Source organism: Hyla sarda, chromosome 1, assembly GCF_029499605.1.
Source record: "Hyla sarda isolate aHylSar1 chromosome 1, aHylSar1.hap1, whole genome shotgun sequence".
Taxonomy (NCBI): Eukaryota; Metazoa; Chordata; class Amphibia; order Anura; family Hylidae; genus Hyla; species Hyla sarda.
This window is the reverse complement of record NC_079189.1, coordinates 497,531,580-497,558,943: the sequence shown is the minus strand read 5'-3', so window position 1 is coordinate 497,558,943 and position 27,364 is coordinate 497,531,580. Positions and strand designations below refer to the sequence as shown.

General features: G+C 43.2%; 1 protein-coding gene across 3 annotated transcripts in view; it reads right to left on the bottom strand.

Annotated features, from left to right (window-relative positions):
* MCC (MCC regulator of WNT signaling pathway) overlaps positions 1-27,364 on the bottom strand; it is a 418,752-nt gene that overhangs the window by 260,250 nt on the left and 131,138 nt on the right. Inside the window, exon 1 of one of the 3 annotated variants that reach the window (XM_056537454.1) lies at positions 20,676-20,958. The exons of the other annotated variants lie outside the window; for them this stretch is intronic. Within the exon in view, the coding sequence (XP_056393429.1) occupies positions 20,676-20,732 (57 nt within the window). The 5' untranslated portion in view covers positions 20,733-20,958. Of the gene's footprint in view, positions 1-20,675; positions 20,959-27,364 lie in introns of those variants that run through there. 3 annotated transcript variants of the gene reach the window in all.

The following is a 27,364-nucleotide window of genomic DNA, read 5'->3' as shown; positions in this document are numbered from 1 at the left end:
GCATAGTGCCCTTCCTTTGGTTGTGTCCACTTCAACTGAAAACATCTTATGGTCAGATCATGCTCCGGTATTTTGCTCTCTCCATATTCCATTGTTTAATAAATCGGCTTGGTTGTGGCGATTGAACGAATCTGTTATTGGATTTGCCTTGTCTGGCTTACCTGACGGCAACTGTTTCCAGTTTTATAGGAGACCACGCTGCTGACACTACTGTCCCGTTTCTTCAGTGGGAAGCGCTTAAATGTGTATTGCATGGAGTCCTCATTAAGCATGGCTCCTGGCTTAAGCAGGGCAGGGCGCAGACATTACATAAGGCTCTCCTCTTAGTTTCCTCCCTTGAAACAAACCCTCCACCATGTTGGGTTGGGACCAGTCTTTACGGCGAAAGTAATGGCCCTTTGTTATTCCCCTGCAGCCCATTTAAAAATCAATGGTTCCCTTTTCTATCAGAAACAATACGTGACAGGTCTGCCCCCTATCCCCCCTTCTATATGTCCTGGTGATGGAACATCTGCTGGCAACGATCCTGGCGGATCCCAATATCCACGGTGTGGTTGTGGGGGGTCATGAATATAAATGCTCTACCTTTACAGATGGTCTTGGTCTGACGGACCCTGTAGTGTCCCTGCCTAATCTCATGTCACATATTTGTGAGTTTGGTTCAACTTTAAGATCAATTTTTTGAAGTGGGAGGCCCTTAATGTTTCCTTGCCCGGACATATAGAATCCTCCCTTCGTTCTGCCATTCACTTTAGCTGGCATTTCCGAGGTCTCTCTTATCTGCGAACTAAAATATCATCGGATCTTACCCAATTGTTCTCCCTCAATTTTTCCTCCCTGCTGGCAAGTTTTCGCATAGATTTGACATCTTGGAATCGGAGGGAGTTCTCTTGGTTTGGTCGGATGAGCATTTTAAAAATGACCCTTATGCCGCGGCTATTGTATCTCTTGCAGACTATACCCATTTATTTCCCTGCCTCCTTTTGGCGCCTTGTAACAAGTGTTTCGGGTTATTCGTCTGGTCATCGAAACGACCTCGTCTTAACAGACTCCTCCTCTCCAGATCCAAATTATCTTGGGGGACTGGTCTGCCTGATTGCCGCATGTACTTTTTGGCCTACATACATGCTCGTGTCCTTGACTGGTCGCATAACGTTGATACCAAGTTATGGGATCGCCTAGCATAGGACCTTTCCTCCCGAGCTCTAGCCACTCTCCCGTGGACTTGAACCCCATTTCAACAAGCCCAATTTCCATCTTCCTATTCCACACAACATACTCTTGCTTCTTTACACGCGGCAGGGGTGGGGAGTTGCTTAATTGATCGTATGGGTCCTCTTTGTCCTGTGACCAATAACCCGATGTTCCCGCCCGGGGCCTCCTCGGCTGGAGACTTCTTTGGCGCTTCCCTGACGAAATCCCTCCGATTCCGCCATGTTCTGACTGGTGGGCAACTTAAATCCCTGGAGGAGTTACTGTCTGAAAGACCTTCCTCCCAACGGGCTCCATTTGCATATCTTCAACTGCGCCATTTCTATTCTTCGCTCTCGCCCCACTTCCAGTTACATCGTGAGATGATGCCCTACAAGTGCCTTTGTCTTGCCTCATCGTACCCTCGGCATGCCATTTCTATTGTCTATGACCTGGTGAGGTCTTCCAGGACTCCTTCCTTACCAGACTTCTGTCGTGCCTGGGAGGCCAAGCTGGGCAAGACATTTTCCGATGAAGAATGGGCCCGAAGCTTCTTCTCAATGCATAAGGCGGTTATCGCCACTAAAGCGAAGGAAACCTGCTATAAGATCCTGTCTAGATGGTACAGAGTGCTGGTGACTTTACATCGTTGGTATTGTTCTGAACCTAATGTTTGCTGGCATTGTGGGTCTGCGGAAGGTACGATGACGCTCATCTGGTGGGGTTATTCCACACTGTACCCCTTTTGGCGTTCAGTCCTCCGGTTTATCTGAGGTGTCAGGTGTGCATGTCCTCCACATGCCTGAGGCGAAGTTGCCTTTCATGTTTCCTATGTCGCATGTGAAGTATAAGCAGTCTTTGGCGCGGCACCTCCTCCAAGCTGCTAAAATGGTCATCCCTTGGAGGTAGAAGTATGCTCATCCTCCCACCTTGGAGGAATGGTTTGCTGAAATCGCTCAAACCAGTCATATGGAGGAATGGCTGGCCATCCTCGCGGCAGATGTGTCTAGAGTAGGAGCCACTTGACTCTCGTGGGCAGAGTTTTGTGCTTCCAGTAGTTATAGGTCCTTGGTGTAGGGGGGTTGGGGGTATGATTGCTGTGTTGCTACTTCTCGTTTGCTCCAGTGCTTCTGGTGACATCTTGTGTCCTATTGGCCCGCCTTTTCATCAGTTGCGTATTTTCTTCTGGTCCCTTGGTCTCTGGCTCTTTTTTTGTGCTGTTTGTCCATGTCTCTTCTGTTTTGTGTTTGCTTGTTTCTGATGCCTCTGCTTTATGTAATGGTGAGCTGACTTTTCTTTATTATCTTCAATACTGACCTCAGGTCCCTAGTTTTATTCCCCTGTTTTGTTAGCTGCGGAGCCTTGTGCTCCCTATACTTGCCTAGTTCTCCCTGTTACCACACCATTTGTATATTGCATTAATCCATAATTGATATATTGTTCTTGCACAAACCTGTTGATTTATGTCAAGGTTCCCAATGGCCCGCTTGATCCTCTGGCCTACCCTGGCCAATGGGCTTTTGTCCTTGTCCATTACTGCCTATATTCTGATGTATATTTTTGTTACTCTTAATAAAACTATTTGAATTTGAAAAATAAAACGAAAGAAACATTGGATTTTACCACATTGGCGATCTTTTCTACTTGTAGGTCTGGCAGAAACGTTGCGACATGGAAGTGAGGAAGGAAAGTATAGGTTTTTCTCCTCTTTACCAACTGCCCAAGTACAATTTTAAAGGGGAACTCCGGTGGAAAAACAGTTTTTTTATTTATTTTTTTCCAAATCAGTTTAACAGATTTGTAGATTACTATTAAAAAATCTTAATCTATCCAGTACTTATCAGCTGCTGTATGTTCCACAGGAAGTTGAGTAGTTCTTTTCAGTCTGACCACAGTGCTCTCGGTTGACACCTCTGTCCGTGTCAGGAACTGTCCGATGCAGGAGAGGTTTGCTATGGGCATTTGCTCCTACTCTGGACAGTACGGACAGAGGTGTCAGCAGAGAGCACTGTGGTCAGACAGAAAATAAATACTCAACTTCCTGTGGAGCATACAGCAGTGGATAAGTACTGGAAGGATTGAAATTTTTAAATAGATGTAATTTACAAATTTGTTTAACTTTCTCGCACTAGTTGATTTGATTTAACAAAAAAAAAAAAAAAAATATGACTTTTCCACAGGAGCACCCATTTAACATTAAATAATCACCAGAATGCAAAGTTGAGGGCTAAAACCAGGGCATCCTTTCATCTTTGCACGGCTGTTCAGCCAATGCCAGATGGTTCTCAGTTTCGAGAATCTACAACGGATACATGACTGTACCACACTGCTTTGTTATTTACCTCTGATTAGAAAGTGTTGTGATGGCTGCTAAACCTCTATAATCAGATTTTATCCAAAATATGATTGTAAGTGGCTAAGCTCTTTTAAGCACTCTAGAACTAAGCCCATCCATGCTAAAACTAAGGAGGCCTTCTGGATGTCATTTTACAGCTGTGCAACATATGCACTAGAATACCTTACACTGTATGAGAAATACATCACTTCCCCCGAATGACAGCTGGTTTACATTTCTTACAACTCGTATACTTTAAATTGTTGCAAAGTGTTATATACATAATTCAGCAGAATGATCAAGAAATTCCTAACAGGATTTCAATAAATTTTTGTAGCACATTATTATTATTTTTAAACACACTACTTTTTATATATTAACTCAAAAAAGTTAAGGTGATTTGTGCAGAAGTATTCATATTATCAATAAAAAGGTATAAAATAACATAGATGGATCAGCAACTAATGACAAAGCATTAAAATGGTAAAACCGATGGTATTCCTGTGTTTCTTCTGCTTCTAAGACTAAAGCTTGCTGCAGGACCTTCCCCCTTAGCCAAACACTAGCAGAGCCATGACAAGGCAGCAGCCAGGAGCATCAGGGGACCCGAAGGAGATGAATGGGAGATGACACCAGACCGACAGCGGAACGGAGGAGGGCAAGTATAACTTTTTGCTTTGTTTTTTTTTTACTGCATCCCAGTATGATTTTTACGCCCACACCAGAATACCCCTTTCTAATTCACCTGGTTGAAATACAAGACAGCATATACAAAACACTCCAAAGACAATAGCCTGAACAGAGATGGATGCTCCCAAGACTGTAGACCAGATTACAGTTCTGCATGAGGAGACATTTTATATATTCAGCTCTAAACAGGAACATATGGAGGGGTAATACGATAAAATGTTTTCCTATATGTAAGTATGAATATGACTGCTAAGGTTTTAAAAAGGATTTTGCAGGTTTCACCAGATGCCTTCCTATATGAGTGAATAGTAAGTGTAAGGCTAATGTATGCCCTATGAAAGTGAATGTGCCAGCATTATTAGCTGATAAGAGTGCAGACACTGTTATATAGCTTTTAGGGTATAAAAGCGAAACGTACTTTTCCTGGAGCTTATAGTGGTTGCCAAACTAAGGCCCATTTCACACTGCCGGTATGACCCGTCAAATATGGCCAGCAAACTCCCTTTTTTTTGCAGTTTCACGGACGTAATTTTGACGGGTTATAACGGCCAATAACGGGTTGCGATGGACCCCATTACTGTCAATTAGGTCTGTTGGGCACAGCTATTTTCGGAGAGAAAAGCCGGAGAATAAGACAGTGCAACCACTATTTTTTCTCCGGCTTTTCTCGATCCTAAAATAACCGGCTTTACACTGCCGGAGACAACAGACAGTGTGAATGTAGCCTTATTAAGTCGCCTTTTTACTTCTCAGCCAGGTGTCAAGGAGGCGAAGCTGAGCAGTTCAAGAGCCACATACTACATGCTTGCTCTCATCCTCCATCCTTTTATTGACTGACCGAATTGGCTGAGAAGTCTGTCATCAGCTAATGGAAAGGCAGAGTTTGCTTTTATACCTTATGAACATTCATATGTGGGGGAGAGAGAATCTTCTGAGTATTCCCATGTGAGTTTAGCCGTAGTAGAATTTTTACAGTGGAAAATCATTAATAGAAACATAGAATGTGTTGGCAGATAACCATTTGGCCCATCTAATCTGCCCAATAATCTGAATACTATGAATAGTCCCTGGGCCTATCTTATATGAAGGATAGCCTTATGCTTATCCCATGCATGTTTAAACTCCTTCACACTTGGTTATAGTGTGGGTGAACAGGAGTCTAACGAGGGGTCACTTACTTAAATATGTCCAGTAGGTCCTAAGATACTCTGCTTAATTCAGTGAATCGCACGCAGGAGGCGGGGCTTTGCATATTCATTGTCCTTAACTCAACTTCACTAAGATGTGAAATCACGGACAATGAATATGCAAACAAATTGAGCTGGCGGAGCCCAACCTCCTGCACGCGATTCACTTAATTGAACAGAGGATTTTCTGGGGGATATATATCTCATGACCTACTGGACATATTTAAAAGGGTATTCCAGGAAAAAACTTTTTTTTATATCAACTGGCTCCGGAAAGTTAAACAGATTACTTCTATTAAGAAATCTTAATCTTTCCAATAAATATCATCTGCTGAAGTTGAATTGTTCTTTTCTGTCTGGCAACAGTGCTCTCTGCTGACATCTCTGCTTGTCTTGGGAACTGCACAGAGTAAAAGAGGTTTGCTATGGGGATTGGTTCCCGAGACAGGTGTCATCAGAGAGCACTTAGAAAAGAACAACTCCACTTCAGCAGCTCATAAGTACTGAAAGGATTAAGATGTTTTAATAGAATTTACAAGTCTGTAACTTTCTGGAGCCAGTTGATATATAAAAAAAAAAAAAAAGTTTTTTCCTGGATAACCCCTTTAAGTAAGTGACCCCTCGTTGGACTCCTGTTCACTCACACTATAATCCTGTGTATTGGGTTTAGTGTGGGTGAACAGGCTGACAGTTTTTCTTTAAGGTATTCTGTATTCCTTCTTTAGAGTTATTGTGCGTGCCCAAGGTTCAGTTCCAGTCAACTAATAAGCCAAAAACTCAGGACACCCGCTCCTTGACCTTGAGCACATGATGACACTTTCATGGCTGAAGAGTCAGAAAACCAACCAGTAGCCATATCCTTTCAGAAACTATTACAGCCAGGCCTGCAAAGCATTCGGCATTCATGCCAGTGTCTCATTATGGCATACCTGATAAAGTGGAGAAGACACAACATCAAGACATCACAGGGCCTTGAATTATCTTACAACCTTTAGAAACTCCAACAGTGGCTGCAGATTAGTAAGAGTTAATGAAGTTCTATAGCTACAGCAGGCCTTTCGATTCTGCACACACCTAGTATGGAAGTAGTGAGGACATACTACATAAACTATGTAAAGGATGCACTGTACACAGTCACCTATCTGCATGGCGGTATTTACAGCTCATGCTGCCCTAGGCACTTGGAATGAATACCCCTTCAGGAGAGGGTCACCCATAGCGCATCCATATCATAGTTCACCCTGGGGATGCGCCGAAAGCAGTCAGAAGAGCGAGCTCCCTGCTGTGTATAGGTAGCTCTCTGTCTCAGCTCATAGCAGTGGATTTCCCACTGTAGATTTATCAAAACCTGTGCAGGGGAAGTTGCTGAGCTACCCATAGCAACCAATCAGATCGCTTCTTTCATTTTTTTCAGAGGCCTTTTCAGAAATGAAAGAAGCGATCTGATTGATTGCTATGGACAACTCAGCAACTTTTCCAATGGAGAAGATTTTGGATAAATCTCCCCCACAGTGCCTGCTTGTAGCAGACACTCAAAGCTACCGAGCCACAGCAGGTGACGGGGCCGAAAACGTCACACTGCCGCTCAGCCTATCGCCGGCCAAGTCGGGACTTCGCTGCGGCCGGAGATTGGCTGAGTGCAGTATGATTCGCCGAACACCGGCAACCAGGAAGAGGATCACGGCGGAGACCGGAGTGGGTTACCGGAGGAGCGAAGGAAGGTATGTATTTATTTTTTTTTACTGCCGGCAGTATGGAGGACAATTTTTCTATTCTGGAGTTCTCCTTTAAGGATGCTCTACATGATGCTCTTCGATTTGTTACAAATACAAAGCAAAAAAAAAGTGTTACATGCTGATTTTGTTGTAGATTTACTGTGGCTCTCATCTCTTTACACAGAAAGTGGCAAAATAAATCACAAATCCACAACATAAAGAGCGGCTGCAAAACTGCAGGAACTTCTCACAATTCTGACCCACGTGAATTCACCAAAAGGGACAAAATAGCTTTGTTTCTTTTCCCAGCGGAAGCTACATCAAAAGTATTTCTCTTTTATTTTACCCACCAAAGCACTGCCCCCCTCAACATAGCTGCCCTAGTCAAAAGCCCACAATTTCCTGATGGTAAATACAGCCCTGCCTATCTGGTTTTCATTCATTACATTTCATGTTTAATCCTATCCAAGAACACAATAAAACCTGGAGATAGAAGGATTCCACTAGAAAGTTAGTAACATAAAACGACCTACAAGACGAAGCCAGAAGAGAAGAGAGAAACTTCCCCAAGGCATCAACTCCCTTCCCCCATAAAGATAACACAATCCAATATGGTCTGGGATCATATGTGCAGTCACACTCCTGTGTTCTAGTATTAGGCTTGGTTCGCATATAGTATTTTAATCTCAGTATTTTCATTCTAGTTTTTGTCAGCGTCTGTTTCATTTCTGATTTTAGCTGAAAACCTTACAGATCTGTTATGTGCAGCCATGTACTTAATACCTGCAGTACTGTATGGTAGGTAGGAGGCCAGAGGACATTGCTACAATAAGAGCTGACAGTCTTGATGCAGTTATATGATGTGTGTAGTGATCAGTACAATGTAGACTGGTATACCTGGAGTGCATATCCCTCCAGAGGATTATAACCATCCAGTGCACTTTGTAGTGTGACAGAGGATATACCATCCAGTGCACTGCGTAGTGTGACAGAGGATATACCATCCAGTGCACTGCGTAGTGTGACAGAGGATATACCATCCAGTGCAATGTGTAGTGGTGACAGAGGATATACCATCCAGTGCAGTGCGTAGTGTGACAGAGGATATACCATCCAGTGCAGTGTGTAGTGTGACAGAGGATATACCATCCAGTGCAGTGTGTAGTGTGACAGAGGATATACCATCCAGTGCAGTGTGTAGTGGTGACAGAGGATATACCATCCAGTGCACTGCATAGTGTGACAGAGGATATACCATCCAGTGTAGTGTGACAGAACTATAATACCATCTAGTGCACTGTGTAGTGTGACAGAGGATATACCATCCAGTGCAGTGTGTAGTGGTGACAGAGGATATACCATCCAGTGCAGTGCGTTGTGGTGACAGAGGATATACCATCCAGAGCAGTGCGTAGTGGTGACAGAGGATATACTGTCCAGTGCAGTGTGTAGTGTGACAGAGGATATACCGTCCAGTGCACTGCATAGTGTGACAGAGGATATACCATCCAGTGCAGTGTGTAGTGGTGACAGAGGATATACCATCCAGTGCAGTGTGTAGTGGTGACAGAGGATATACCATCCAGTGCAGTGTAGTGGTGACAGAGGATATACCATCCAGTGCACTGCATAGTGTGACAGAGGATATACCATCCAGTGCAGTGTGTAGTGGTGGCCGAGGATATATTAACCATCCAGTGCATTTTGTAGTGTGACAGAGGATATACCATCCAGTGCAGTGTGTAGTGTGACAGAGGATATACCATCCAGTGCACTGCGTAGTGTGACAGAGGATATACCATCCAGTGCAATGTGTAGTGGTGACAGAGGATATACCATGCAGTGCAGTGTGTAGTGTGACAGAACTATAATACCATCCAGTGCAGTGTGTAGTGGTGACAGAGAATATACCATCCAGTGCAGTGTGTAGTGGTGACAGAGGATATACCATCCAGTGCAGTGTGTAGTGGTGACAGAGGATATATATACCCTCCCGTGCAGTGTGTAGTGGTGACAGAGGATATACCATCCAGTGCAGTGTGTAGTGGTGACAGAGGATATACCATCCAGTGCAGTGTGTAGTGGTGACAGAGGATATACCATCCAGTGCAGTGTGTAGTGGTGACAGAGGATATACCATCCAGTGCTGTGTGTAGTGGTGACAGAGGATATACCATCCAGTGCAGTGTGTAGTGGTGACAGAGGATATACCATCCAGTGCAGTGTGTAGTGGTGACAGAGGATATACCATCCAGTGCAGTGTGTAGTGGTGACAGAGGATATACCGTCCAGTGCAGTGTGTAGTGGTGACAGAGGATATACCGTTCAGTGCAGTGTGTAGTGGTGACTGAGGATATACCGTCCAGTGCAGTGTGTAGTGGTGACTGAGGATATACCGTCCAGTGCAGTGTGTAGTGGTGACAGAGGATATACCATCCAGTGCAGTGTGTAGTGGTGACAGAGGATATATATACCATCCAGTGCAGTGTGTAGTGGTGACAGAGGATATATATACCATCCAGTGCAGTGTGTAGTGGTGACTGAGGATATACCATCCAGTGCAGTGCGTAGTGGTGACAGAGGATATACCATCCAGTGCAGTGTGTAGTGGTGACAGAGGATATATACCATCCAGTGCAGTTTGTAGTGGTGACAGAGTATACCATCCAGTGCAATGTGTAGTGGTGACAGAGGATATACCATCCAGTGCAATGTGTAGTGGTGACAGAGGATATACCATCCAGTGCAATGTGTAGTGGTGACAGAGGATATACCATCGAGTGCAGTGTTTAGTGGTGACAGAGGATATACCATCAAATGCAGTGTGTAGTGGTGACAGAGGACATACCGTCCAGTTCAGTGTGTAGTGGTGACAGAGGACATACCGTCCAGTTCAGTGTGTAGTGGTGACTGAGGATATACCGTCCAGTGCAGTGTGTAGTGGTGACAGAGGATATACCATCCAGTGCAGTGTGTAGTGGTGACAGAGGATATATATACCATCCAGTGCAGTGTGTAGTGGTGACAGAGGATATATATACCATCCAGTGCAGTGTGTAGTGGTGACTGAGGATATACCATCCAGTGCAGTGCGTAGTGGTGACAGAGGATATACCATCCAGTGCAGTGTGTAGTGGTGACAGAGGATATATACCATCCAGTGCAGTTTGTAGTGGTGACAGAGTATACCATCCAGTGCAATGTGTAGTGGTGACAGAGGATATACCATCCAGTGCAATGTGTAGTGGTGACAGAGGATATACCATCCAGTGCAATGTGTAGTGGTGACAGAGGATATACCATCGAGTGCAGTGTTTAGTGGTGACAGAGGATATACCATCAAATGCAGTGTGTAGTGGTGACAGAGGACATACCGTCCAGTTCAGTGTGTAGTGGTGACAGAGGACATACCGTCCAGTTCAGTGTGTAGTGGTGACTGAGGATATACCATCCAGTGCAGTGTGTAATGTGACAGAGAATATACCATCCAGTGCAGTGTGTAATGTGACAGAGAATATACCATCCAGTGCAGTGTGTAATGTGACAGAGAATATACCATCCAGTGAAGTGTAGTGGTGACAGAATGGCCGTAAATGTTGGCACCGCTGAAATCTTTCTAGAAAATTAAGTATTCCTCACAGAAAAGGATTGCAGTAACATGTTTTGCTATTCACATGTTTATTCCCCTTTGTGTGTATTCGAACTAAACCAAAAAAAGGGAGAGAAAAAAAAAGGAAACTGGAAAAAATATCACACCAAACTCCAAAAATGGGCTGGACAAAATTATTGGCACCCTTTCAGAATTGTGGATGCATAAGATTGTTTCAAGCATGTGATGCTCCTTTAACCCCTTAAGGACTTTTTTACGTTTTAGTTTTTTTTCCTCCTTTCCTTCAAAAAATCATAACTTTTATATTTTCATCCACAGACTAGTATGAGGGCTTGTTTTTTGCAGGAACAGTTGTCCTTTGTAATGCCATCACTCACTTTACCATAAAATGTATGGCGCAACCAAAAAAATACTATTTGTGTGGGGAAATTAAAAAGAAAACCGCAATTTAGCAAATTTTGGAAAGTTTTGTTTTCACGCCATATAATTTACAGTAAAAATTACGTGTTATTTATTCTTTGCGTCAATACGATTAACCCATGATAACATACTCATATTACTGTTGTGCTTAAAAAAAAAAATCCAAACTTTTTAACCAAATTAGTACGCTTAAAATCCCCCTATTATATAAAATATAAAACTTTTAATACATTTAAAAAAAAAATTGGAATAAAATGTTATAAAAAAATAAAAAAAAAAGCTATTTTGGACTTTTATTTTAATTTTTTTTACGTTCACGCTGTTCACCGTATGGTATCATTACCATTTTATTTTTATAGTTCGGATATTTACGCACGTGGCGATACCAAATATGTATATAATTATTTATTTTATTCTTTTTTTTACCCTTTTTGGGGGGGTGAAATAGGGAAAATGGAACAATTTACATTTTTATTGGGGAGGGGTTTTTTCACTTTTTTTTCTTTTTCTTCTATTTTTACACTTTAATAGTCCCCATAGGGGACCATTTACAGCAATCATTCGATTGCTAATACTGTCCAGTGCTATGCAAAGGACATAGCACTGATCAGTATTATCGGTCATCTTCTGCTCTGGTCTGCTCGATCGCAGACCAGAGCAGAAGACCCGTGGATGGCAGCGGAGGCAGGTGAGGCGACCTCCGTCTGCCGTTCTGGATGATTGGATCGCCCCGGCAGCGCTGTGGGCGATCCGATCATCCATTTTAGTGACCGCGATGCTGCAGATGCCGTGATCTGTATTGACCACGGCATCTGCGCGATTGTCGATGTCCACCATTACCGGCGGGTCCCTGGCTGCTATCAGGATGTAAATGTACGTCCTGGTGCGTTAAGTACCAGTTCACCAGGACATACATTTACGTCCGGCGTCGTTAAGGGGTTAAACTCACCTGGGGCAAGTAACAGGTGTGGGCAATATAAAAATCACATCTAAAAGCAGATAATAAAGTAGAGAAGTTCACTTAGCCTTTGCATTGTGTGTCTGTGTGTGCCACACCAAACATGGACAACAGAAAGAGGAGAAGAGAAATGTCTGAGGACTTGAGAACCAAAATTGTGGAAAAATATCAACAATCTCAAGGTTACAAGTCCATCTCCAGAGACCTAGATTTGCCTTTTCCACAGTGCGCAACATTATCAAGAAGTTTGCAACCCATGGCACTGTAGCTAATCTCCCTGGGCATGGACGGAAGAGAAAAATTGCTGAAAAGGTGTCTACGCAGGATAGTCCGGATGGTGGATAAGCAGCCCCAAACAAGTTCCAAAGATATTAGAACTGTCCTGCAGGCTCAGGGAGCATCAGTGTCAGCGTGAACCATTCTTCGACATTTAAATTAAATGAATCGCTATGGCAGGAGACCCAGAAGGACCCCACAGCTGACACAGAGACATAAAAAGCAAGACTATATTTTGCCAAAATTAACTTGAGTAAGCCAAAATCCTTCTGGGAAAAAAGTTTTGTGGACAGATGAGACCAAGATAGAGCTTTCTGGTAAAGTACATCATTCTACTGTTAACCAAACACAGAATGAGGCCTACAAAGAAAAGAACACAGTACATGGAGTGAAATATGGTGGAGGTTCAATGATGTTTTGAGGTTGTTTTGCTGCCTCTGGCACTGGGTGCCATGAATGTGTACAAGGCATCATGAATGCTGAGGATTACCAATGGATTTTGGGTCGGACTGTACAGCCCAGTGTCAGAAAGCTGGGTTTGCATCCAAGATATTGGGTCTTCCAGCAGGACAAAGACCCCAAATATACATCGAAAAAGCACCCAGAGATGGATGGCAACAAAGCGCTGAAGAGTTCTGAAGTGGCAGCAATGAGTCCAGATCTAAATCCCATTGAACACCTGTGGAGAGATCTTAAAATTGCTGTTGGGAAAAGGCGCCCTTCCAATAAGAGAGACCCCGAGCAGTTTGCAAATGAAGAGGGGTCCAACATTCCGGCTGAGAGGTGTAAGAAGCTTATTGATGATTATAGGAAGCGACTGATTTCAGTTATTTTTTCCAAAGGGTGTGCAACCAAATATTAAGTTAAGAGTGCCAATAATTTTGTCCAGACCATTTTTGGAGTGACATTATGTCCAATTAGCTTTTTTTCCTCCCTTTTTTTGGTTTAGTTCCAATACACACAAAGGGAATAAACTTGTGTACAGCAAAACATTTGTTACTGCAATTTTCTGTGAGAAATACTTCAAATTTCCGGGGTGCCAACATTCACAGCCATGACTGTATACCATCCAGTGCAGTGTGTAGTGGTGACAGAGGATATATACCATCCAGTGCAGTGTGTAGTGGTGACAGAGGATAAACCATCCAGTGCAGTGTGTAGTGGTGACAGAGGATATACCATCCAGTGCAGTGTGTAGTTGTGACAGAGAACTATAATACCATCCAGTGCACTGCGTAATGTGACAGAGGATATACAATCCAGTGCACTGTGTAGTGTGACAGAACTATAATACCATCCAGTGCAGTGTGTAGTGGTGACAGAGGATATACCATCCAGTGCAATGTGTAGTTTGACAGAAGATATATCATCCAGTGCGGTGTGTAGTGTGACAGAGGATATATATACCATCCAGTGCAGTGTGTAGTGTGACAGAGGATATATATACCATCCAGTGCAGTGTGTAGTGTGACAGATCTATAATACCATCCAGTGCAGTGTGTAGTGGTGACAGAGGATATACCATCCAGTGCAGTGTGTAGTGGTGACAAGAGGATAAACCATCCAGTGCAGTGTGTAGTGGTGACAGAGAATATATCATCCAGTGGAGTTTGTAGTTGTGACAGAGAACTATAATACCATCCAGTGCACTGCGTAATGTGACAGAGGATATACCATCCAGTGCACTGTGTAGTGTGACAGAACTATAATACCATCCAGTGCAGTGTGTAGTGGTGACAGAGGATATACCATCCAGTGCAGTGTGTAGTTGTGACAGAGAACTATAATACCATCCAGTGCACTGCGTAATGTGACAGAGGATATACCATCCAGTGCACTGTGTAGTGTGACAGAACTATAATACCATCCAGTGCAGTGTGTAGTGTGACAGAAGATATACCATCCAGTGCAGTGTGTAGTGTGACAGAGGATATATATACCATCCAGTGCAGTGTGTAGTGTGACACAGGATATATATACCATCCAGTGCAGTGTGTAGTGTGACAGAACTATAATACCATCCAGTGCAGTGTGTAGTGTGACAGAGGATATACCATCCAGTGCAGTGTGTAGTGGTGACAGAGAACTAGAATATCATCCAGTGCAGTGTGTAGTGTGACAGAACTATAATACCATCCAGTGCAGTGTGTAGTGTGACAGAACTATAATACCATCCAGTGTAGTGTGACAGAGAACTATAATACCATCCAGTGCACTGTGTAGTGTGACAGAACTATAATACCATCCAGTGCACTGTGTAGTGTGACAGAACTATAATACCATCCAGTGCAGTGTGTAGTGTAACAAAGAACTATAATACCATCCAGTGCAATGTGTAGTGTGACAGAGAACTATAATACCATCCAGTGCAGTGTGTAGTGGTGACAGAGAACTATAATACCTTCCAGTGCAGTGACAGAGAACTATAATACAATCCAGTGCAATGTGTAGTGTGACAGAACTATAATACCATCCAGTGCAGTGTGTAGTGGTGACAGAGGATATACCATCCAGTGCAGTGTGTAGTGGTGACAGAACCATAATACCATCCAGTGCAGTGTGTAGTGACAGAACTATAATACCATCCAGTGCAGTGTGTAGTGGTGGCAGAGGATATACCATCCAGTGCAGTGTGTAGTGGTGACAGAGGATATACCATCCAGTGCAGTGTGTAGTGGTGACAGAGAACTATAATACCTTCCAGTGCAGTGACAGAGAACTATAATACAATCCAGTGCAATGTGTAGTGTGACAGAGAACTATAATACCATCCAGTGCAGCGTGTAGTGTGACAGAACTATAATACCATCCAGTGCAGTGTGTAGTGGTGACAGAGGATATACCATCCAGTGCAGTGTGTAGTGGTGACAGAACTATAATACCATCCAGTGTAGTGTGACAGAGAACTATAATACCACCCAGTGCAATCTGTAGTGTGACAGAGAACTATAATACCATCCAGTGCAGTGTGTAGTGGTGACAGAGAACTATAATACCATCCAGTACAGTGTGTAAGAAAACTAGAATACCTTCCAGTGCAGTGACAGAGAACCATAATACCATCCAGTGCAGTGTGTAGTGACAGAACTATAATACCATCCAGTGCAGTGTGTAGTGGTGGCAGAGGATATACCATCCAGTGCAGTGTGTAGTGGTGACAGAGGATATACCATCCAGTGCAGTGTGTAGTGGTGACAGAGGATATACCGTCCAGTGCAGTGTGTAGTGTGACAGAACAATAATACCATCCAGTGCAGTGTGTAGTGTGACAGAGAACTAGAATACCATTCAGTGCAATGTGTAGTGTGACAGAGAACTAGAATACCAGTGCAGTGTGAAGTGTGACAGAACTATAATAACATCCAGTGCAGTGTGTAGTGTTACAGAACTATAATACCATCCAGTGCAGTGTGTAGTGACAGAACTATAATACCATCCAGTGCAGTGTGTAGTGACAAAACTATAATACCATCCAGTGCAGTGTGTAGTGGTGACAGAGGATATACCATCCAGTGCAGTGTGTAGTGGTGACAGAGGATATACCATCCAGTGCAGTGTGTAGTGGTGACAGAGGATATACCGTCCAGTGCAGTGTGTAGTGTGACAGAACTATAATACCATCCAGTGCAATGTGTAGTGTGACAGAACTATAATACAATCCAGTGCAGTGTGTAGTGTGACAGAGAACTATAATACCATCCAGTGCAGTGTGTAGTGTGACAGAACTATAATACCATCCAGTGCAGTGTGTAGTGTGACAGAGAACTATAATACCATCCAGTGCAGTGTGTAGTGTGACAGAGAACTATAATACCATCCAGTGCAGTGTGTAGTGTGACAGAGAACTATAATACCATCCAGTGCAATGTGTAGTGTGACAGAACTATAATACCATCCAGTGCAGTGTGTAGTGTGACAGAACTATAATACCATCCAGTGCAGTGTGTAATGTGACAGAGAACTATAATACCATCCAGTGCAATGTGTAGTGTGACAGAACTATAATACCATCCAGTGCAGTGTGTAGTGTGACAGAGAACTATAATACCATCCAGTGCAATGTGTAGTGTGACAGAACTATAATACCATCCAGTGCAGTGTGTAGTGTGACAGAACTATAATACCATCCAGTGCAGTGTGTAGTGTGACAGAACTATAATACCATCCAGTGCAGTGTGTAGTGTGACAGAGAACTATAATACCATCCAGTGCAATGTGTAGTGTGACAGAGAACTATAATACCATCCAGTGCAATGTGTAGTGTGACAGAACTATAATACCATCCAGTGCAATGTGTAGTGTGACAGAACTATAATACCATATAGTGCAGTGTGTACTGTGACAGAACTATAATACCATCCAGTGCAGTGTGTAGTGTGACAGAACTATAATACCATCCAGTGCAGTGTGTAGTGGGACAGAACTATAATACCATATAGTGCAGTGTGTAGTGTGACAGAACTATAATACCATATAGTGCAGTGTGTAGTGGTGACAGAGAACTATAATACCTTCCAGTGCAGTGACAGAGAACTATAATACAATCCAGTGCAATGTGTAGTGTGACAGAGAACTATAATACCATCCAGTGCAGTGTGTAGTGTGACAGAACTATAATACCATCCAGTGCAGTGTGTAGTGGTGACAGAGGATATACCATCCAGTGCAGTGTGTAGTGGTGACAGAACTATAATACCATCCAGTGTAGTGTGACAGAGAACTATAATACCACCCAGTGCAATCTGTAGTGTGACAGAGAACTATAATACCATCCAGTACAGTGTGTAAGAAAACTAGAATACCTTCCAGTGCAGTGACAGAGAACCATAATACCATCCAGTGCAGTGTGTAGTGACAGAACTATAATACCATCCAGTGCAGTGTGTAGTGGTGGCAGAGGATATACCATCCAGTGCAGTGTGTAGTGGTGACAGAGGATATACCATCCAGTGCAGTGTGTAGTGGTGACAGAGGATATACCGTCCAGTGCAGTGTGTAGTGTGACAGAACTATAATACCATCCAGTGCAGTGTGTAGTGTGACAGAGAACTAGAATACCATCCAGTGCAATGTGTAGTGTGACAGAGAACTATAATACCAGTGCAGTGTGAAGTGTGACAGAACTATAATAACATCCAGTGCAGTGTGTAGTGTGACAGAACTATAATACCATCCAGTGCAGTGTGTAGTGACAGAACTATAATACCATCCAGTGCAGTGTGTAGTGACAGAACTATAATACCATCCAGTGCAGTGTGTAGTGGTGACAGAGGATATACCATCCAGTGCAGTGTGTAGTTGTGACAGAGGATATACCATCCAGTGCAGTGTGTAGTGGTGACAGAGGATATACTGTCCAGTGCAGTGTGTAGTGTGACAGAACTATAATACCATCCAGTGCAATGTGTAGTGTGACAGAACTATAATACAATCCAGTGCAGTGTGTAGTGTGACAGAGAACTATAATACCATCCAGTGCAGTGTGTAGTGTGACAGAGAACTATAATACCATCCAGTGCAGTGTGTAGTGTGACAGAACTATAATACCATCCAGTGCAGTGTGTAATGTGACAGAGAACTATAATACCATCCAGTGCAATGTGTAGTGTGACAGAACTATAATACCATCCAGTGCAGTGTGTAGTGTGACAGAGAACTATAATACCATCCAGTGCAGTGTGTAGTGTGACAGAGAACTATAATACCATCCAGTGCAATGTGTAGTGTGACAGAACTATAATACCATCCAGTGCAGTGTGTAGTGTGACAGAACTATAATACCATCCAGTGCAGTGTGTAGTGTGACAGAGAACTATAATACCATCCAGTGCAATGTGTAGTGTGACAGAGAACTATAATACCATCCAGTGCAATGTGTAGTGTGACAGAACTATAATACCATCCAGTGCAGTGTGTAATGTGACAGAGAACTATAATACCATCCAGTGCAGTGTGTAGTGGGACAGAACTATAATACCATCCAGTGCAGTGTGTAGTGTGACAGAACTATAATACCATATAGTGCAGTGTGTAGTGTGACAGAACTATAATACCATATAGTGCAGTGTGTAGTGTGACAGAACTATAATACCATCCAGTGCAGTGTGTAGTGTGACAGAACTATAATACCATCCAGTGCAGTGTGTAGTGTGACAGAACTATAATACCATCCAGTGCAGTGTGTAGTGTGACAGAACTATAATACCATCCAGTGTAGTGTGACAGAACTATAATACCATCAAGTGCAGTGTGTAGTGTGACAGAACTATAATACCATCCAGTGCAGTGTGTAGTGTGACAGAACTATAATACCCTCCAGTGCAGTGTGTAGTGTGACAGAACTATAATACCATCCAGTGCAGTGTGTAGTGTGACAGAACTATAATACCATCCAGTGCAGTGTGTAGTGTGACAGAACTATAATACCATCCAGTGCAGTGTGTAGTGTGACAGAACTATAATACCATCCAGTGCAGTGTGTAGTGTGAGAGAACTATAATACCATCCAGTGCAGTGTGTAGTGTGACAGAACTATAATACCATCCAGTGCAGTGTGTAGTGTGACAGAACTATAATACCATCCAGTGCAGTGTGTAGTGTGACAGAACTATAATACCATCCAGTGCAGTGTGTAGTGTGACAGAACTATAATACCATCCAGTGCAGTGTGTAGTGTGACAGAACTATAATACCATATAGTGCAGTGTGTAGTGTGACAGACAACTATAATACCATCCAGTGCAGTGTGTAGTGCGACAGAGAACTATAATACCATCCAGTGCAGTGTGTAGTGTGACAGAACTATAATACCATCCAGTGCAGTGTGTAGTGTGACAGAACTATAATACCATCCAGTGCAGTGTGTAGTGTGACAGAACTATAATACCATCCAGTGCAGTGTGTAGTGTGACAGAACTATAATACCATCCAGTGCAGTGTGTAGTGTGACAGAACTATAATACCATCCAGTGCAGTGTGTAGTGTGACAGAACTATAATACCATCCAGTGCAGTGTGTAGTGTGACAGAACTATAATACCATCCAGTGCAGTGTGTAGTGTGACAGAACTATAATACCATCCAGTGCAGTGTGTAGTGTGACAGAACTATAATACCATCCAGTGCAGTGTGTAGTGTGACAGAACTATAATACCATCCAGTGCAGTGTGTAGTGTGACAGAACTATAATACCATCCAGTGCAGTGTGTAGTGTGACAGAACTATAATACCATCCAGTGCAGTGTGTAGTGTGACAGAACTATAATACCATATAGTGCAGTGTGTAGTGTGACAGACAACTATAATACCATCCAGTGCAGTGTGTAGTGCGACAGAGAACTATAATACCATCCAGTGCAGTGTGTAGTGTGACAGAACTATAATACCATCCAGTGCAGTGTGTAGTGTGACAGAACTATAATACCATCCAGTGCAGTGTGTAGTGTGACAGAACTATAATACCATCCAGTGCAGTGTGTAGTGTGACAGAACTATAATACCATCCAGTGCAGTGTGTAGTGACAGAACTATAATACCATCCAGTGCAGTGTGTAGTGACAGAACTATAATACCATCCAGTGCAGTGTGTAGTGACAGAACTATAATACCATCCAGTGCAGTGTGTAGTGACAGAACTATAATACCATCCAGTGCAGTGTGTAGTGTGACAGAACTATAATACCATCCAGTGCAGTGTGTAGTGTGACAGAACTATAATACCATCCAGTGCAGTGTGTAGTGTGACAGAGAACTATAATACCATCCAGTGCAATGTGTAGTGTGACAGAACTATAATACCATCCAGTGCAGTGTGTAGTGTGACAGAACTATAATACCATCCAGTGCAGTGTGTAGTGTGACAGAACTATAATACCATCCAGTGCAGTGTGTAGTGTGACAGAACTATAATACCATCCAGTGCAGTGTGTAGTGTGACAGAACTATAATACCATCCAGTGCAGTGTGTAGTGTGACAGAGAACTATAATACCATCCAGTGCAGTGTGTAGTGTGACAGAACTATAATACCATCCAGTGCAGTGTGTAGTGTGACAGAACTATAATACCATCCAGTGCAGTGTGTAGTGTGACAGAACTATAATACCATCCAGTGCAGTGTGTAGTGACACTTTGGTCATAGTGTCTGTATCCTTGCAGTAACATCTGTCTGCACACATGCCGCCCTAGGGAACTCTGCGTGACTGTATGAGTAGAGCCCAGTAACCCGCCGTGTTGTGACTGATGGAGGAGAAGACATTACTATGGTGGCGGCACAATGACGAGGAAGTCACTCACCTCACTGATGTCCACCTGGGAGTCGTCCCCATAGGTGAGCCCCAGGCCGGCGTTCATGGCTGCAGCCTGTGCGGTGGAGGGTTCGCCCGCAGCCACACTTCCTGCCTCTACCGCACACACATGGAAGAGCTCCGGGACGAGCCGCGCACATCCCCCGCTCTAGAGGACGGGGTCGGCTCCATGGACGGGGCGAGGGCAGCGGAGACGACAGGAAACTTTCCACCGGCGGAGCGTGCACTGAGTGAGGAGGAGAAGCGGCAGTCTGCCTGCTGCACCGTGTAACGAGGGGCGGCGCTGGAGCGGGACACTGGGGAGGGGGCTGCACAGACCAGGGAATCCTCCGAGCCTCCTCTCCGGACCACACCGACAAACAACCTGTGGCTCTTTAGCTGCTGCCAAACTACAACCGCAGGCTGTCAGGGCATGCTAGGAGTTGTAGTTTTGCAACAGCTGGAAACCCACAGGTTGGGGATATTTGCTGTAAAACCTCTAAGACCACCCAAAATTACACTGAAAAGTGGTCTTCTACGTGAATGGTCTTCTCAAAGAAAACAGCCCTATGCATATTATGGGAAAACCCCTCACACGAAATCTGGTCTGGAAAAAGGGAGTGGTCTTCTCATAGAGGTGGTCTTGCGGTTTCAGTGTATAATTATTCTAATACATAGGGGGGATTTATTAACGGTCACACCTGCGAAATTGCGTGCAGTGTCTTTTTCTTTTGTACATTTAATTTTGCGTGGACTTGTCGTTTTTTTTCTTGTGCGCTTCCATGGGGTTTACTTAGCAGACGCTCTGAATTTATCACTTGGGCAAAAAAACTTTCATAGCAAATTTACTCCAGTGACCGTATGGCGTAGACTTGTAGAGATGAGCGAACTTACAGTAAATTCGATTCGTCACGAACTTCTCAGCTCCGCGGTTGCTGACTTTTCCTGCATAAATTAGTTCAGCTTTCCGGTGCTCCAGTGGGCTGGAAAAGGTGGATACATTCCTAGGAAAGAGTCTCCTAGGACTGTATCCACCTTTTCCAGCCCACGGGAGCACCTGAATGCTGAACTAATTTATGCAGGAAAAGTCATCAACTGCCGAGCCGAGAAGTTTGTGACGAATCGAATTTACTGTAAGTTCGCTCATCTCTAGTGTAGAGCTATGTGGCAGCTTTATGTTCCACTTATTTGGGGGGGGGGGGGGCTTGTTATCATTTGTGCAAATTTATGACGAGCACAACTTGATGCGGTCCATCGCAAGCCCTTCTTCGAAAGGAGAGAGGCCCCACAATAAACCAAACCCTTCGCCTCTTGGCCAAAAGGCACCTGCAAGGTTCCAGGTACAATGTCCCCTTTTGCCGAAGCTACTCAGGGACCGAAAGTGCTCCTGGCAACAACCAGGCAAAAACAGGTTGTCACCAAGGAGCCAGAAAAACCAGCTTGATACCTCTGCCGAAGCAAGGGTGCCCAGGGCATAGAAGGGATGTGACGAACCTGATGGCCACACATCCCTCCCCCTAGACTGTCAGGAGGGACACCCAGAAAGGCTACCGCACCCTGACATATCCTAGTGACAAATAGAACACAAAACGTGGACACAGTGACATAAAAATAAATACATGGATGTGCGCACTGTGATACTGCCTGGACTGGATCCAGCCGGACCTCTAATAATTCCCCAATCCTAGCCCAGAAGAGTTAGAGAAAAAGTGCATGCTATGTGCCATCTTTCAAGTGGGGTGATGAGCAGGAACAGGTCTCATAAGGGATTGCTGCTGCTGCTGCTCCACAGCCCCCTGGTACACCTGCCTTGCTGAGTGGTTCCCCATCCTGCCTTGGTGGTCTTCCACACCGCCAACTAACAGGACAGGTACTACACTTGATCTTAGAAAAAAGGCAGAGAAGCAAAAAAAATATAAAAAATAGTGTAGAAAGTCAAAAGGTAAGAACTGAGAAAGGTATACCTAACCTTTATGGACTTCTTACCTATCAGAGCCAATTCACATACAGCAGATGTGTTGCCAAAACTTCTGCAACTATCCAATTCATATGAAATATCCCCATTCGGATGACTACACATGATTTTAAGTTGTGCCACAAATCTGCCACATGTGAACTCACCTAGGACAGGAAAGCAGTGCATAGTTTCCAGATGTACACAGCAGATGAGGGCACAGGGTAACTAGAATGACAGTGTACAACTCTCACCCTCATGTTGGGTATATTTAGCTCTATATTATTGAACATCTCATAAAGTGACAAATATATTGAATTACATTATGATTGGTGGGACCCCACTGATCATGGGAATGGAGGAAAGTGTCCCCATAACAGTGTCTCTAACCACCCGACATTCTCTGTGGGCTTCTGGGTAGAGAAAGATGGTAAAGGGGGTGCAGGACTATAAGAGCGCTGCATTCGCATGCCCCCCACTCACCTTACCTGATACCATGGCCTCCCCCTTATCCACCATAGCGCACGTGATGACATCATCTCAGCACGCAGGGTACGCAAAGCGCTGTCTGTATATAGTACTGGAGCAGGGATTTATGTTCCCTGCTCCTGTACAATACTGAGTGGCGATGAGTATGCATCACCACCCATTTTACCTTTTTTGGTGGGGTGATGAATCTGATCCGAATCACCTGCCAGTGGTTAGGTATTCATATTTTTCCGCCCCTCTACTGCCAGCGCACTAAGGCTTTGTCAACCCTTGACAAAGCTGGTTTATCCAGCGAAACGTCAGGGAGATCTAGTATATGCATGTTTTAAAAGGGGGGGGACGGGACAAACCGAGGAATTATATACAGGAACCTACTAGTAGAGCCTGATTGAAGGAGTAAAATAAATCACTGAAGTGCTGCAACATGGAACTTATTATAGATTGTAAAATCCTGGATAGGCAGCCTCTCCTGAACTAGTGGAGTGGAGTAAATTCCATATTTTTCCTCTAGTCCACACTCAATGTGATTTTACCACACCACCTGAAATTGTGCACTTAGGCATTTCGTTTTAGATGGTATTAACAATAAATAATTTTAGGGGGTTCCTAAATTTATGGGGTTTAGTCCCTAAGGGGGTGTGTAAAAGTGACTAGGCCCTGGGACCTACCCAGGGATATATAGCCTTTTGGTGATTGCAACAGCTGGAGGCACGCTGGTTGGGAAACCCTGTTTATGGGAGCATGCACATGCACACCACGTTTTTGCAATACAGTTCCTGTATCAGGTTTTTGATGAAAGATGAATTCCTCAAAACCTGACTAAACTGTATCAAAAAGTGTGTACAAATTTTAACCCATATACAGTTGAAAACCATATACGGTTTGAAAAATGATGTCCGGTTGCATCCGTTTAAGAAAAAAAAAAGTATACGTTTTTAACTTTTCACTCCATTTTGAATAAAGTTTCACTTGTTTGATTGAAATTCCAAGAAAAAAAAACTGTGCAAAGTCAAAAAACGTATGGTGAAAACCTGATGGAATCGTACGCACATACAGTTCTGTACGGTTCCCATTGACTTCCATGTTAAAAAAAAAAGCTTATATGGTTTAATACAGTTTTTCACCCGGACCAACAGACGTGGTAGAATACAGTTTTGGGTAAGGGTAAAAAACTGGACAACACCGTATGAGATGCAAAACGGACTAAACCGGATGATTCGTTTGACAAACGGTTTAAAATGTTAAGTCAATGCATACAGTTTTCTATACAGTTCCATACGTTTTTTTTACTCAAAACCGTATACAAGAACTGTATAACAATAACATGGTGTGCATGCACCCTTAGAGGGTTAACTTATTGCCATGTATTTCTGTTCCTTTACTGCCCCTAGAGGGAGCACTGGGCCACTAGTTTGGTCAAACTCCACTCTCCAGACAGCTAAGCTGAAGTACTTGATCATCATCACTGTCTAAACATCTACAGCTTTCTGAAAGCACTGAAGTAATGGCAATGAAAAAAGACAATCAGGAGAGAAGATAGCTGCTGGCCAGATAAATGTATGGCCCACTTTTGAGTCACCTTACACACTAATAATAATTATAATAGTTTATGTTACTCTAATGTTACAGAACAAAAAACAGTAAAAGCTTAAACAAATCCGTCAGCTTTATATTATGCTCCGAGCTGCAAACATAGGCAGATAGCCGATTGTTGTTTAGCAAAAAATGTTATTTTCATAAATGTGCCCTTATTGCCACTGTGGCCGCTTTGGTGTCCCACCTCAGTTAGTGATTTGCTGAGCATCAATGTGATGTATTGACCACAGCAACAGGACGTGCCGCATTGAGGAGGCCAAGCACTGCAATAATGAAGGCTGTGGGTGAGCGTGGGAGGTAAGTACAGGCTTTTTTTTAAAAACTTTTAGCAGACAGTCTTAAAGACTAAAACCCACAATTTTTTAAAAGAAAAAAATGAGGGGCAGGGGGAGAGTACAAGATGAGGGACATATTTTTGGGGTGAGTGGAAAATGAGGCGCATGTTTTTGGGTAGTGCAAAATGAGGGGCAGTTTTTTTCCCACGTCAAAAGAACACCAAAAATAAGTTGGTGGAAACGTAACCTTAACTGCACAACAAATGAAGCCAGTTAAGTGTATAGAATAATACATTCTTTTTTTCTTCTTCAGTTTAGCAACAAACAATAATCTGACTACACAGAACACGGAAGGTTTTAATGGATACGATCCAGGATTTTGATTTCTCAAGCCAAGTATCTGTTCCAGCTCTGGCTCTATTGCAGGATGTGCAGTCAGAAAATTGCTTAACAGGCCAGCAAGGTCCAATGGCAAATCCAAGACTACAATTTCCAGGACACAGCAATATGATCTGCTTGCTGTAAATTTTAAAATTAAAAAGTTTTATGCATTGGATCAGAAATGTCAGAGATGAGGAAGCATTCAAATTTGAAGAGGAAAGAGTCTACAGTGATCCCTCAACTTACAATGGCCTCAACGTACAATAGTTTCAATATACAATGGTCTTTTCTGGACCATTGTAACTTGAAACCAGACTCAACATACAATGCACGGACAGTCCAGATCTGCGAAACGTGTCAATGGCCAGAAGATCTGCATTGGCTGGGGTCTGGTAGCGCTTCCTACGGTACAGGGAGGTATTACATGTTCTGTACTCCTCTTTACCTGTATTACTGAAGTGTATGCACTGACTGGTGTCTGGTAGCACCCCCTACAGTACAGGGAGGTATTACATGTTCTGCCCTACTCTTTACCTGTGCCAGGTTTAGCTGCTCTTTTGGACACCAGGTGAGGGCGGCTCCATTACTTTTTTAGGACATTGTGTGTACTGTACAGGACCCTGAAGAAGCTCCTGTACTCTACATAGACAGTGATTTACAGCTCCCAGCAGATCTTTCTTACTTTTATATGTAAAGACTTGCTTTATCTATATTAGCCATCTACTTATTTTTCTTTAATCCTCCCTTTTATCCTATTTTTGGATGACATTTTGGTGGCTTCAGAACCAATTACTAGATTTCCAGAGTTATGGTCTCAAACCTGGAACCAATTAATATTGTAACTTGAGGGACCACTGTATTTATGAGATATAATATGTAATCTACTGTGGCAGATCACAGCTGTGGCTGCAACGCTCACATGTCTCAAAGTTGAGGGCGACACACAGACAGGCGGGGGCCCTAGAGATGTTGAGGAATATAAATAGTGGTAGATAAGTAAAGCGAACATGACTTTTGTCTTTCAATTTTTACAACATTCTAAGCCATTAAAAAAATTTTAAGCAAGTGAAAACCACTTTCAAACAACTTTGCCTAAGGCCAGTGTAATTCAGCTGTAGCAAATCCTGGCCTGATCGCGTTTCTGATGACCAGAACTGACAGTACAGACCCGTGGTCAAGCAGCGTGATACGGATGCAAAAATGGAACTGTATTACACCTGTGTGAAACCAGGTAAGGTGTCTAAGGCCCCTTTCACACTACAAAATTACTCCGTTTTAAAGATCCATAGGAAGTTCTAATAGCTGTTTTAACCAGTTATTGCCCATTATTAATAACGGATGTTATTTTGTGACGGGTGAATGAACGGAAGAAATAGTGCATGCACTAATTCTCCCGCTACTATCGCCCGTCACAAAATAACATCCGTTTGTTAATATCTGGTTAAAACTGCTATTAGAAAAATCCCATAGAGAATAATGGGATTTTCTAACGGCCGTATAGGATTTTGTAACTGCTGTTTTACTGCCGATTTTCAGATGGAACTTCCAAAGGATCTTTAAAACGGAGTAATTTTGTAGTGTGAAAGAAGCCTAAGGTGTCTAGATGTGATGTACACAAATCTCTCAATTTTTAGGCTTTATCCACAAACTGCAATAAAAAAAATAAAAGATTTATATTCTTTGCATTTGTGCAGCAGTATGCTGCAGTTTTGAAAATCCATAGGATGCCTAGTATCTGCTGATGTATATTTTTTTAACACTGAGTAAACGGTGTCACTATATCGCACTACTACACCTACTTTGGTGTAAAATTGTGGAGTAGATTCCGCAAGCAACATTTTCCAACAAGAAGGCAATGTGTGAATCAACCCACAACTGTACAACCATAACAAATATGTAACTTTCCAATACCAGAGTCCTGTTCTCCACAATATGCGCTGAATATTAGATAATTACGTAAAAACTAATACCACCATTAGTATTGTTTAACCCCTTAAGGACGCA